This window comes from Gasterosteus aculeatus, chromosome 13, assembly GCF_964276395.1.
Source record: "Gasterosteus aculeatus chromosome 13, fGasAcu3.hap1.1, whole genome shotgun sequence".
Classification (NCBI taxonomy): Eukaryota; Metazoa; Chordata; class Actinopteri; order Perciformes; family Gasterosteidae; genus Gasterosteus; species Gasterosteus aculeatus.
The window spans coordinates 14,651,356-14,666,031 of record NC_135701.1 but is presented as its reverse complement, the minus strand read 5'-3'; the positions used below and the strand labels follow the sequence as shown (position 1 = coordinate 14,666,031).

General features: G+C 41.0%; 2 protein-coding genes across 3 annotated transcripts; both read right to left on the bottom strand.

The window, feature by feature from the left end:
- Nucleotides 1–82: 82 nt before the first annotated feature.
- bnip3la (BCL2 interacting protein 3 like a) lies at nucleotides 83–4,374 on the bottom strand. Of its 2 annotated transcripts, none has more exons than XM_078086855.1 (6): nucleotides 3,615–4,374; nucleotides 2,279–2,549; nucleotides 2,111–2,192; nucleotides 1,916–2,022; nucleotides 1,679–1,828; nucleotides 83–1,560 (listed from the first exon to the last, which is right to left on the bottom strand). In XM_078086855.1, exons 1-6 carry the CDS (start codon nucleotides 3,694–3,696, stop codon nucleotides 1,542–1,544), a joined length of 711 nt encoding a protein of 236 aa, XP_077942981.1. In that variant the 5' UTR covers nucleotides 3,697–4,374; the 3' UTR covers nucleotides 83–1,541. The 2 variants fall into 2 exon arrangements, with proteins under 2 accessions (XP_077942981.1, XP_040052020.1); XM_040196086.2 differs by having other exon boundaries at nucleotides 83–1,344.
- On the bottom strand, nucleotides 4,368–14,033 carry ppp2r2aa (protein phosphatase 2, regulatory subunit B, alpha a). Its single transcript, XM_040196085.2, has 10 exons — nucleotides 13,550–14,033; nucleotides 13,056–13,133; nucleotides 11,852–11,949; nucleotides 11,487–11,652; nucleotides 11,227–11,339; nucleotides 10,584–10,761; nucleotides 9,486–9,650; nucleotides 8,867–9,036; nucleotides 8,664–8,755; nucleotides 4,368–8,094 (listed from the first exon to the last, which is right to left on the bottom strand). Exons 1-10 carry the CDS (start codon nucleotides 13,554–13,556, stop codon nucleotides 7,815–7,817), a joined length of 1,347 nt encoding a protein of 448 aa, XP_040052019.1. The 5' UTR covers nucleotides 13,557–14,033; the 3' UTR covers nucleotides 4,368–7,814.
- Between the last annotated feature and the right edge of the window lie 643 nt (nucleotides 14,034–14,676).

Here is a 14,676-nt window from a genome sequence, read left to right as displayed (position 1 = left end):
TTAAAAACAACAAATCATCAACTTAAACAATCACCATCAATATACAGATGACAAGCATTGTCATCAGGAAATCTAGTTGTTCTGTAGGTTCTACACACACTGGGCATGTTTTATTGTATCATATGATGTGACATGATTGCACAGTGTATTCTACATAAAAGCAAGACAACACACTTCGTTGAGGCCCGTGGAAATTCTTTCCTCTGTGGTAGTTTCTGTCACTGACGCTTCAGCAATTAAACGACAGCAAAAACACATTACATACACTGCAACAAAGCTAGGGAATAATTTCATAATATGCATTAATATCTATGTATAAACAAAGCATACCATTTCAAAAGGTTTTCCATCACATGGGGCAGATCACAGCTTAAATCTTATTTTCACACCTACGTTTTTAAATATCTAAACATATCAGAAAATTAAGAAAAACAGTCTAAGATAAATCACCAATGTGCAGTGGTGAAGGATACAAATTTGGCACTTTGCCATTGCTTCTATATTAATTTAAAGAAGATATGTTGGCAAAAACAAATAAAAATAGCATATGGCCTGGTAAATTGCCATTCACCCCTTGTTCCAGTATCATAATATACTCAAACAACCCCTCATTCGATCAATGTGTAAGCTTTCCAACCTTCGAGAAAAACTAAGCTTTAATAAGAAAACCCTCAGGAGTCAACATGATACAACTTAAATTCCTTAGAAACGTGTGTGATTTAGAAAACCAATCCCACTGTGCAGTATCATCCGTTTCCCCTCAGATAACTGCACCTTGAATATTAAGCTCAAAAAGTTAAGGCGGTAAAAGTCCCCTCTGCTCCCAGAGCCAATTCAATTTGTTGCTTTGTGAATATTGCTCATATTTTTTGTTTGCACACTCCGGCCAACTGTGACAACAGTGGAGAGATGCCGCTTAGGAGAAGTCCAGATTTCTCATGAAATAACATCAAAATAAGTAGAGAAACCCTTAAGCCCCTTAACATCAAATCCGTGTCACATATCTTTGATTTGAACAGAATGACTAATACTTTGCAGCTCTAACAAGGTCTTTCATCTACTGGGGGAAGAAGTTGGTGAAGGCTGCTGGGTACGACGTTGCCCTGTGTCCAAATGTGATGGGAGTGCAACCACGTTATGTCATGTGTATAACTCTACAACTACATCTATGCTGTGACAGAATTGAATGCTGACTGGAAGTCAAATGCGGGCGTACAATAGATAGCAGAGAGATAGCTTGACTACAAGAGAGACTTGGAGACAAAAGAACATCCAGGCACTGCTGCATCCTGTATTCAGTAAGAGCTGGTGGAGGCTGTGGCAATTCTTTTCCCGATATACACCCTGGAAAACAAACGTGAAAATGAATTGCATGAATAAAAAGAGACAATGTACACTAAAAAGGGAAACGCTGACATACTGGATAAAGCCATGAATACATATTAGTTTTTCAGTTAAAACTAATGCATTAACTTATGCATGAAGCCCATGTCCGAGAAGACCGGCATCAGATATTTAAAATGCAGTCATCTGGGAAACAATCATCCAAGTGGACAAGTTCTGTGAGTAAGTACAAAACATCAGTGCAGATTTATAAAAATGTAACTTTTAAAAATGCAATAACAAGACCTGCATTGTGTCCCTGCATGACAATCGGACTACGTGAATTCTCACTTACCCGAGGCCAAGAGCGAGAATGTGTGAGATGAGTAAGGAAGGGATGAAGACTTTGAGGAATTCAGTGGAGAAGATGCCACCTTTCTTCATGACCCCAGTCTTTCTCATACTGAGAGACACTGAACGCCGCGGGTGCCTGAAGTGGAACTCCCTGCATGCAGCAATCAAACGATCCATTATTGCAAATTAACATCATAAAAACAATATCCTGAACCCCCGTTTGTGAATGTCTGCTTACTTCGGGGGAACGTTTTCTGGTCTGCTGGACCAGTCGGCGACCCAGTCTACTTCTTTGTTCATTAGGATGTCTTCCTCTCTGTACTTCTCTGCACTATCGTCTTCTGACTGCAATTACAGCGGCAAAGTCCTTCTGTTTCACTGTCAAATGAAAACAACTGAAAGGCGATGTAAACTTTTAAATATGTTGATTTACCTGACTGTCTCTTGGGCTGGGCATCTCCACATCAAAGGTTATCTGACCTTCATCCTGATCTGGACTCGGTGGCCTGTGAGGACTGAGTAAAAATATTTGGGTCAAATCAATTACAAAACCAAAACCGTGTCTGAGCTTTAAAGCACATTTAATGACATGCATTCTTACCTATTACAGGAGGAACTGCTCTGGCTGGATTCATGTTGTGCATCCAGGAGAATCTTTTCCATATCTCCATTGTGGATCGAGGAGGACGAGGGCACATGCTCCAGTCCTCCAATCAGGGTTTCATCACTCTCGGGCACATCTTCCAAGGTCTGCAGAGTTTGACTCATGCCAGCATTCGCGTTTATTTGGTCCGCAGCGGATGTCTCCGGAAGACTGGTCTGCACGCCCGGGTTCCCCGTGTTTCCATTTAGCTTCAGCTCTACCCAAGAGCCTTGGCAACACGAAAGGTCAAGAGGAGGGAAGGGTGGAATTTAGCTCGTTGTGTTCAAGCCTTGCAGAATGAACACCACTCAAACGCAAACCTCTGCCTCTTTCGAGTGTAAACAGCTGACCTACATTTTCCTGCACCACTGACACTGTGCATACAAATCAATTGGCTGTGAAATGCCTTTCACCATAGCATGCTTTTTTTTTTGTGCCACTGCCCCACAAACAGCTCGCACGTAACGTTAATGTTTTCCAGACGTTGGGGATGTTATGCAACAATTTCTTGTGTCCAGCGGGCTACAGTTAGGACGCAATTATTTAAAGCTTATGATAGAAACCCAATCCAGCCGCGTCTACACGACTGATTGTCCGTCTACAGACGAGTCTGTCATCGATGCTGCTCTCATGTGACGTCTTTTATAACTGTGAAGTGCAATGCGAGGCTATTTGCGCGAGCAGCGCCAGCGGGGACGTTGTCACACGTAGAGCGCACGTCCCCGCTTCTCCGTGTCAGCAAACGGTTTAGTGTTATTGTTTTATTAATTAGGCCTTCGGACGTGTCACTGTTTACACGCGTTTAGGAGCTGCTAGCCTGTGGGTGTGGGTACTTGGGCTGACGTCCTGCCATTATCCTCTTTTATCGTTTATATTTTGTTTGAAAGATTTTTTTTACCGAGTCGGCTACAGAAGACGTGAGAGTGAGGGGATTGATTATTGGGCGGGGGGGGGGTAATTAAAACTGCATCAAATAAAAGCAACCATTATTTCGTCTTTTGTCCAAAAAATGTTTTCATTTGGGCTAGATCCAGCCCAGCGCTGTCTTGCGTACGTGATTGGCTGCCCCTACGTCAATCAAAGAATTTCGCACAACGCAATTGGCTAGATTATGGTGACGTCAAACAGCATCATCCTCCGCCCCTCCTAGAAGAGGAGGAAATACCTTCGCCGATGTAACTTTTACCATCAAATCTTGATTATACAAAGGTTGTCAAAAAACACACACCCATTAAAATGTTTTCAATATTTTTTTGTAAACGGGGAGCGCAGAGGAACTGGCGGCGGTACGTACCGTGAAGCCCGGGCTCCTCGTTATTGTTTTGTTGAGCAGCAGCGGTGGACATGTTGACTACAGTTTTAGAATTCATCAACATGACACGCAGACTAAGCAGCTTGTGCGCATGCGCCGCATCAGTCCAGAGTCCAGTTCAGACCGTAAGCAGATAGAAGTCTAAGGATATAGGTCAGTAATGGGAAATTTGTTTTATTCATTGTCATTACACGGAAACAACTTTAATGTGGAAAATATTTACGGAAATCTTGGAACACAATTTCTTCATACATGCAGAAAAGAGGAATGTTTGATCAAATGTAGGAACAAAAGAATCATTAGGTCAGAGTGCTCAAGTCAGCTGAGTCCGTGCAGTATTGGAGGACACATGATAATAGTGCGTTGTGGAGTGTAAGAGGAAGGCCTTCCTGTTACTAGTTTCCTGGAGATTTGTAGAGAATGGGTCTGCGCAATATACTATGTACATTTCTTCTCCAGGTCCATGAAACGGGTTTGTCGTATTTTGAATTGGATAGAAGTCTTCATGGTGAATACATTTTAGACATTTGAGCAAGATGTGTAACGTCTGGCACCGCTGCAGGGATTAGAAAATATTGTTCATTTGAAAGCATGGAAGGAATTTGGTGATGCAATAGGCCTAATATAATCCTAGCAATGTTGTCACATGCTTTTGGGTAACTTGGGCAAGTTTCCATGGGTTTATTTTAAATTTACAACACAAATATGAACTATAAATAAAGATGAGTATTTCAATTGAGGTTTGAAATTCTTTATTACTTTTCATCTAAATGGTTCTATATTCCATTTGACAAAGATAAACATAGTTGTACAATGAACCATTTTTTATTTATGTCCCCCCCCCCTCCACCCCAAACTCCCAATCCTTTTTCAAGAATCCCTTGGAAAAAAATAAAAAATACAAAATGAAATTCACAAAAATAAAAAAGTGCATTTTTGTTCTAACTCCCGGGTCACATGTATATAATGCTGCTTCAAGTGGGAAAAACTCCAATTTGGGCGGTTTCCCTGCACTGATGTGTTGAAAGCAAGTTTTTCTGACGTTCAAAAAAAACATAGCTACTTTCAAAAAGTGTAGATCTACTTGTAAAGGCAGTTTTTAATAAAAATCCTGAAAAGCTGTGTTTTTTTTGTTTTGTTTTTAAAGGTAGAGATTTTGATCACAGAGCAGCGGTAAATTCCCCTGAGCAGTCTCCTGTCTGGCAGACCAGAAAGTCCAAGAAACCTACTTGATTATCTTCCATCTTTAGGCTATAAGAAAGGCATTATGGTTCTTCTGAACATCTTTTCATGGATTAGCCTCAAACAATAGCTATGAAGATAATATGAAAGACATTGACCGTTTTGCAGTAATGCTCTAGAACAGACAGAGCACCTCTGCTGGACCTGCAGAACAGGGAATTAAATAAAAGAAACCTCATAACAGCTTTCACAAAAATTCTGGTGCATCATTTTTATACAAATTTCTGTATTTTTTCAAAATGTTTCTCAACAGATTGTAAGAAGAATGGTTATTGAATAAAAGTGAGTGCTTCCTTTTAATGATGGGACAATATGAGATTGCTCACCCTGTATTTTGAGTGGACAGCTATCCTCGTTGATTGGCTGGTTCGTGGACAACCCCGGTGTCACGTTATACAGGTTCATGCATATATAACATGAGGAAAATCACCCGCACACAAACTTGCATCAGATATTAAATACGTTTTTTTTACCCAAAAAGAAAAGATTTGAAAAAAGTGACAATCAAGCTTAGAACCATCAAATGAAGATGGCTGGTTGTTTGGGCGGCATCCTACTGATGGGATTTCATATCTCTAAAAAAGGTGGGAGCGAACCATTAACTTTCATAATGACCAAAATGCTTCAAGGCCTAATTCAATGGCTTAATCTGTCATCTAAACATAATTTTAATGGACTGGCAAGCTGTGCTCTAATCAAAACTGTCAGCGCCAAAGGAGAAAATCAGCAGTGTGTGAATGAAGCCAAATGTAGCAGAGAAATAGCAGAATTCATTATTTAAAGTATCCTCTCCATGTTCAATAGTCACCAATGACCACTTACACGAAACAGTCTGCAAACCGTGTGGTTCCCAGATTCTCTTTAAATAAACAAATCTGTATCCTCCTGCATCACAGGAGAGAAGACCTACAATAATTGAAAATAACTCACTGCATCCTCAACTGAATTAACTAGCTTAAAAGAAACACATTTGAACAGTTGTGTGTTGATTTAAAAAGTCTTTCCCAAGTCAATCCAAAAAAGGCCTGGTCTTTCACAGCGAGCAAAAAAATAAAAAACCTCTAAAAATAAAAATAAAAACATAATTTACAGGTCGGCCAAATAAAAAAAAAACTAAAAAAAACTGTTGTAGTGCTTCAAGTACTTTTCTTTTGACATCTCACGTGAGAAACGTCACATTTCCTTGATGTCACAAAAGTCTTTAGCTTTTAAAGAAATACCCGCTTGAATGAACATAATGTCCCAGAGTCATGACAAAAAGGAAACCGCATCCGGTGACCTTCCATCTACAATCACCCCGAGACAGACAGATAAAGAAACTACAGTGATCAGACTGTAATCCTATTGCCTTAATTTATACAAAAATAAATCAGCTAAAGTGATTATTCTTCTTTTATCATCAGGTACAGTACAAAACATCATAAAAAAAAGAAAAGAAAAAACTTCTTCCAACAGAAACAAGATCCAGAGATTAAAGCTATCGATCAATCTGCAACAACACGACAGACTTTGTGGGGACGTCGGCAATCAGGGCTCAATTTTGGTGCCACCAGACACGAGATTTAGGCAATGCCACAACATTTTCCCCTCCTGACTACAAGCGTTTCTCCTGAGCATTAAATGGTGGTCCACCTACGACCGGCCGCTTTGTCTGTAAGACAGCTTTAAATGAATAAAACTTTAGAGTCCATAAGACTGGTTACTTTTTGTATTGTGAGCTGACATTCAACTCCCAAAACACCAGACGCCGCTTTAAATGGACTAACTTGGTGTTTTGTTTTTGGCCATTAACTAGAAATGACAAAGACTAAATACTGCGGTGCACTTTCCTCAGAGTATTCATTTCAATGCACAAAGAGAGCCAACTTACATGCTTGAAACTTGCTTGAAATGAGTCATCACAAGGAACATTCAACTGAATCTTAGTAACGTACTTGAGAGCAGAGATTGGTTTGGAAACCTGATGCTGACATGTAGAGGACACTCCAGCATTAAAAGCAAACACACGTACGAGCTGTTGTATCAGAAACATGGGTGTTGTTTGGGTGATAAAAAGGAGAATGTCCTCGTTTCTTGCTCATTGCCAGATGTTAAGATATGCATGAGTTCTCTTGTATGGAACACGTAATCTCTTAAAACAATTACTTTGACTTAATCAACAGTTCACTGTGTTGGAATACATGTCAAGTTTGCAGTAAGTTGACTTTCTAACTGTAGAGAAATTTATATAAATCCTCCAGTAAGTAATGGCACGCTGGATAATTCGGTGTCATCTTTTTGCAGAGAATGAGCTAAAACACCAGAATAGTCCTTTAACGGGATTACTATACTGTACACTAGAAAGTGGTGAGCGAGCTTGGCAACTTGACAAATACTTGGGGCAAAAATGGAGTGTTGACAGTTTGTATTAGCAGTGTTTCTGGCCAGCACAAAAGGGACTTGGTGACAGAAAGACGTATAAACGGTAGAAAGAATTTCCTATTTCAAGCTAATTAAACTAGGCAGCGACAGAATCTCGACAACTTGTTGCCGAGACATACACATGAATCATGTCACCATGGCACAACAGAATAATGAAACAATCGAGCCAAACGTGTATTAAACACACATTTTCCCTTTGGTCTGGGATGTAGTGGAGTTGGTAGCTTAGTGTACTGAGTCCTTCTGCTGGAGAAAACCCGTGAAACTAAATCCCAAAGTCCTGACTTTACAACCCCTGCATGTTTATACTGTCATACGCACGAAACATGTCTGTGTGACGGCCCGCGTGGGCGTGTTTATGCCGCCGTTTGTTGTTGACAAGTCACTTTTAATACCAAAGTCACCCAGGGCAGATCTTATCAAGATTTGGGGATTTAGGACAGACAAATATATTGTTTGCATTTGTGTATCAGAGCAGTGGGGCTCAAGCCAAAACAGATCTGAGCAACTCAACAAATGCTAGTTCAGTTTTTCCTGGAATATGTACAGATTGTTGGTGGTGGCCACAGCAATGATGTTGTCCAGAGGATGCCAGGCAGTGTGGAGGATCTTCTTGTTAAAGTCCAGACTGTCTACACTGATCTCATCCTTTTTGCGCTTCCCACCTGTGCTTACTTTACGCGGCTTCAGGACAGATCGAGGCTTGCTGTTCTCACGCGACGCCTCGAGGGTCACGTCCTGCCGGTAGCCCCGATCGAACATCCTGAAGAAGTTGTTGTAGGAACCGGTCATCACAACGCTGCAGAGAGAGGAGGCGTGCAGGATTGAAGGCGCGACACGTTATAACAATCTAAAAAAGGTATTCATTCAAAAAAAAGGTTTAATGTGTGGAACATAACGAAAGCCCCTCTGCTACCAAGACCAAAACAGGTCCAGCCCTGCGCTCTGCCTGGAGCTGATAACCGCAGTAATTGATAAGCCCAATTTAGTGGCCAGTTCAGTTGCGTCAATAGTTGCCTGATCAAAGCATTTGCAGGGCACATGCATTTTTAAAGTGTGGGGAACTCCAAAAAAAAGGTATAATGAATAAACCACAACTAAAAGACATTTAAAAAAAGACTATATTCAAGTGGAAAAGTCAGTTTCTAAGACTATTATTATATATTATACAGCCTATTTTAGTTTGCCAATAATTGAAAATGTACAACATCTGAGCATTGACCTGTTTGATTTACAAACATAACCCCCCCCCCCCCCAAGTGAAACTTGGCTACCAGAGTAACAGTTACATCTGTTGACTCTCATATGAAATACCTAGAACAACAATACAGGTACTTTATGCCTTTACTGCCAACAGGTCAAACTCACCTGTCGTTCCCATTCCAACAGCACTCAAACTTGTCGAAGATGCAGTCATTCTCATAGAGGGAACACAATTTACTCCGGAGATATTCATGCACCTGTTAAAAGAATGTGATCAAGACGTATTGTAGTTACAATCAACAGTGAAAACAACACTCCAAGAGACCCGTTTGAGTAGGGCTCCTGTATAATTAACAGGCCGTACACACCTGATATGTCTCTACGGGGCGGGACTCCATATTGAGATCCCAGATTTTGACAGACAGGTAGTCTCGTGTCATCATGTAGCGTCCACTGTGGCTGAACTTCACATCAGAGATGGATGAGATGATTTCAGAGAAGAACGAACGATTGTTTGGATCCTCTGGCTCTTCGAACTCTTAAAAAAGAAAATGATGCATGAGTCATTAGTATGCCCCGTCGGCCTGCCATTACTTGCGATTATCCAAATATCATTTTGTAGTCTGACATTTCAATTTAATGCGCAAAGATAGTCGACAACCAAGTTTTAATGGTGTAGTTTTTTTTGGGGGAGTTTTTCCTGTGCCGATGGAGGGTTTCGGGGCAGAGGATGTTGTATGTGTACAGACTGTGAAGCCCTCTGAGGCAAATTTGTAATTTGCGATTTTGGGCTATACAAAATAAAATGACTTGACTAGTCACATCAGGGACGCACTCACATTCTTACTAGTCTCAATGCCACAGTTCTAGCACATACTTGTTTCTACGACTAACAAACTGAAAGGATGAAGGGTAGTCCATCATGCAGGTTCACGGTGAACTGAACTGCTCCACTGATAGAAAGCAGTGTTTATGAAATTGGCTCACGTTTGGCATGCTGGTCACACAGAGCAGACGCCCGCATGTCACACAAGCGGATGGTGCCCTTGCTGCTGCTGTAGACAAAAGTGTTACATTGGTTCGGGTGAAACTCTGCTGCCGTGATCACCTCCGTCAACTCCTCCATGTTGGCTGGCTTGATGTCAACGATGTCTGAAGACGCGTGGTTAAGGTCAAGGGGGGAAAAACAGCTCAACATCCACATCTCAGAAAGATCTTTTTAGGAATAAAATGAAGTCTGTCATTTTCCCAGAGACCACAAAAAGTTTTGCATGGCTTTGGGAAATATTAGAGGTCGGTGACAAATGTATTTAAAAAAACATTTAAAAAAAGATTTAAAAAAAGAAATATGCTATGGCGGTGCTCTGAACCAGTTACTGCTTCCTTAGAGAGAACAAGTCTCTCACACAGGTTTCTCAATGGAAAGTCAGCTCAATAGAGGACTAAAATGAATTTGAACTACTTTGTCAAACTGAGCATACTGCATATTAAGAGTTACTCTGTATCCAAGTTCTAAAATCCTAACTTTGGAGGTCATCTGGTGGTACCATCATTTATGACACCGTCATAAGCACCGATCGCATTTTTACTTATATTTAGTCGGCCTTAGCACAGCTACCCCTTTGAGTGGACCAGCACAAAGCCACAATATAATTGGTGTATGGTCTACATAATGAAAAGGGTAACAGTCTCTACTGTCTTGGCGTATAACAGAAAATATGCAGTGGGTTTGTGTGTTGCAAGGACTTAGTGATGAACAGTCTGACTGTTTCCAATTTGACTGAAGCCTGCTGCCTAAGTGAGCGAGCTGCATGAGGGGGAATACCATTCATTATTTAACACTGTGCATTATGGGGGTGGAAAAAAAAAGTTAACTATGGCAGATTTATGGCTAAAACTGGTTTGACACTTTTTTCTTAGCCCACATGGGAGACGTTAGTATAAAATTGAAAGGCAAATCCCATTACAGTAAGTAGTGTTGCAATGCCACACCTTTCTAACCCCAGATAACTGAAGTGCAACCAACTATGAGGACTTATGTCAAGATCTACAGAAGATGAAGATTGCATGAAACTAAAAGGATACTAAAGCTGCGATCGTTGATCTCCAGATTCCATAGGTTGATGCGCAGGTCGTCTGCAGACAGGTATGTCTCACAATCACTGTTGACTGAGATGGAGTTGATATGGTAGGTATGCGCATTCGCAAACACGCGTCTCGGGCTGGCTTCCACCATCAAGTCCATGGGCCTGAACACTGGTACCTGAGGAGGAGCAGGGTTCGTATCACATTCATTTTAGAGAAGGTGCGTGGTAAACACATTGGCATTTGTTTTAAAATTCAGTTTGTTGTTCATTTTTTTCAAGGAAATCTGGAAGTGGCTGAACACTTTTTTACAGATGTAATTAACATAACATTAACGATCCACACCATAAGTTATCAGTTACACCTTTGCTGTCAAGATACGGCAATATGTCTGCTTTAATCACAAAAATCGGACAAATTAGACAGTGCCTTAACGAGTGAAGAACAAATGGTAAAGTATCCTTGTGACCATACTTCAACTAATTAAAATGTAATTTAATAAGCTCTTAATAGTGCAAACAATCAATCTCAATGTTACATACACAATTTACTAAAGCTACAATCTACTATGCAAACAGATAACAGTCAACGGCGGCATACTAAACATGTTTAATGATAACATTAAATAGCGACAGAAACACACCCGTAGCGTTGTGACAGTATTGAGATCTCTGTAACGCCCGTCTTCTTCCTTCAAATTGTAGCCCTCTGGTCTCTTGTCTCGCTCACTAATTTTCCACAGCTTAATGGTTTTGTCTACCGATGAGAAGAGAAGACATCATGGACAAACTCTCAAGCGTGAAAAGAAACAAGTGCACATTTAGACTGGTGAAGTTCAAAGCAGCTAAATATCACTTACCACTACGGAGAATACAATTAATTACAAGGCACTTGTTTACTTACCATTTGTAGACAAAAGGAACTGTGCTGCGTTCTTCTGGGGCAACCATCGAATCTTGTTGATCTTCTCCTCGATCTCAAGGCTTTTTAGGTAGTCAAATTCAGGTTCATGGCTCTGGAAGGTGCTGTAAACATTGTACTCTCCTCTGCACTGTGGTTGATTCTTAGTCTAAAGAATGACAGATGGCACATACAAGTTCAAAAAAAAAGAAAAAAAAAGAGTATGACAGAAATAGACCCTCATCTGAGAACAAGATTCAGCAATTCATCTTACGTAAAACCAGAGCACACAAAGTTGGTATTGTTGGCTACATAAGACATCAATGCCGGTATATTTTGTTGGGTCGGATGAGTCACCAAGTAATTACCTCTGGCTCCTGCTGAAAGATGACCACGCGGCCCCCTTTGTCCCCAGTGGCGAGAAGCTCCCCGGAGTGGTTGAATTCAACAGTAGATATGATGTCAGCTGTTAATGAGGGAGTGTAATTAGAATGCCATTGTTTCTTTAGCTAGGTGTCTGAGTCTTATTCGCTGCTGTAAGTAGGGAGCCCGTTGAGTGCATCGGAGGAAGGTTTGGTATAAAACAATTTCCCACTGGTATGCAACAACTTTTGTTAATCCAACGACAACATTAAATCCCTGATTAACGTATAAACCATGTTAAAAAAAACGACAAAGCAGCGGTGTACATGTTGGCGATGAAACTAAAAGCCTACTCAACACTGTCTAGAAGGCAACAAAAAAAAGAAAGCATTCTCGTCAAACCTCAACAATGCATGTTTATAGGCTGGCACTATTCTGAACCAGTACCATTCTTAATATACACGATGGTGTTGTTCTTCTGTTAACAGAGCACACACAGACTTTGATTCAATCCAACTCCATACAAACTTTCCTATAAATGCAGAAGTATTACACCATTGTGGTGTTTACAGCCAGCGAGCCACTGCTTTGTATTGACACTTGTTCTCAGGGAAAGCTTACTGTAAACAACAGAGATCCTTCACACACACACAAAGTCCACCTTCTACTGTAAACATAGGCTTTCATAGCACGGGTGAGTTAACTCATTGGACAACGGAAAAGGGAATTGTTACAATACAACCACCTCGCTTATCTGTTAATTGAGATTAAATCATTTATAGTAGTGCTGCATAATTAACATCCATGTTAATTATTATTTACTGAATTATCAACTCGGGAAATATTATCCATGATACTGGAGGTGTCACTTTAACCAAAATCACAGACAACATTCTTCTATCCAAAGTGAAAACTGCAGCAAAGTGTGTATTCACAGACATTAATGGTCATCCGCGGCTTCTGCATCAAACACACTGGGTAGAATTGTAAAAGTTGAGACATTTTAAGTTAGGCCTGTTACAGCCTAGTTAAACCTATCGGGTGCAGGTTAATGTTCTACGATAACAATCCTCCATAGAAAATGCACGATGCCTAAAACAAAACGCGTAACAGCGGGTCTAAAGATAACAACAAGCATGCTCGGGGCGTCTATCGCAGGGTGAAAGTTAGCATCCTGCTAACGTTTAGGTGACCACCACATGGACTTACCTTCAGCGACATCATCATCTATCGCTCCTTTGACTTGGGAAAAGCACCATTGCACGTCACTGTTCCCACCACCGGCCCCTGCACGAAACAACAAACAACACACAAGGTTTAAAGACAGCAACCTAAAATAAGACAACTTTACAGGCGTTAGTCCGCTGCTTGGTTTGGCTCAAACCCGGTTTGTGAGAAAATGGGTTACACGCTTCGCATTTCGTATTAAATATTTTAGCTCGTGGGGCTTATTGCAGGGAAAGAGCAATGGTTTAATCGGGCTTTCAGTGTGGAAAACTCACTTTCACATGGTCAATGACACAACATTAGCATTTTGGAGGTATCCTAGCTTGCTAGCTAGCCTGCGGCGGTTACCGTTAACCACAACACACAGTCAAACACGTCGTCCGTATTGAACAGGATAATCCACCGTTAAATATACGAATATATTTTTTAAAACACAACGCAACCCACTCAGAGACTTGGCTGTGTGAACAATCTACCTGCCATGGCGAGAGACGGAGACGGAGTAACTGTGTAGCGGGCTCGGGCCCTGAAGAGGAGCCGTGCTGACCCGGGTCGGCCGAGTGGTTCTGACCGAGAAGGAAGTTAAACCAGCAGCGCTGCCGTTCGTACGACCTGCAAAGACCGCAAAATTCGTCGTCCCAGTTGCTGTTGACAGCGTGTAACTGCTTTAAACTAAGGGGAGTAAACCGGAATCTGGCTGTTAGACTTTGCACTCCACTTTGAGATTTCCCTCGCCTCTGCCTCTCCCAGCATTTCAAAATGGCGCAACGCGGGCGGCGTTCAGCGGGCATCGCACGGAGAGCGGTGAGGGTGCACCGTGACATTTTAATCGCGCTTTCTCCTGAACCGTCGGCGACGGTGTGTCTTTTTCCTGACCCCGGATAACACATGGTTGATATATCTAAACTGTATTTCATTTTTAATTAAAAGTTACAAGGCCTACAAGGAGAAAATGAAAATATTATGTTTAACCCCCGCCCATGTCGATTGTTTCAGCGGTTGGAATCGAACAGACGCGCCTGGTTAGGTTTCTGCGGAGCAGAAAAACAAGGAACTAAATTTGATGTAGATTTAATTTTTAAAAGTGACTTAGTTTTAAGATTTAAGACTATATTCAAGTGGAAAAGTCAGTTTATAAAACCATTCTTATATATTATACAGCTTATTTTAGTTTGCCATGAAAATGTACAACATCTGAGCATTGACCTGTTTGGTTTGCAAACATAACCCCCCCAAAACAGAAATTCCGGTTCCACTTGCAACTGCCATTGAGTTTCCACTAAATCTGTTGCATGAATGTTTGGGTACGCCCGAATTTCTGGCACTTAATTGGTGCATATTCAAAGTTGAATGACACAATAACTACCCATGCAGACAAGAGCACATAAACCTGCTCTGGCACTCATGGGTGAAACATGGTTTTCACTGTTGGAACATCTTGGGTATTAATAATAATATTAATTGTTGATAGTTTCAGCAGAGAAATGACAACAAACAAGGATTGATGCAAAAAAATGGGCATTTTATCCCATAAGCCAGTGGGGCACCCCTGCTTTAGACAATTTGACTATTCTCAAATGTATTTAGAAATATGCACTATGTG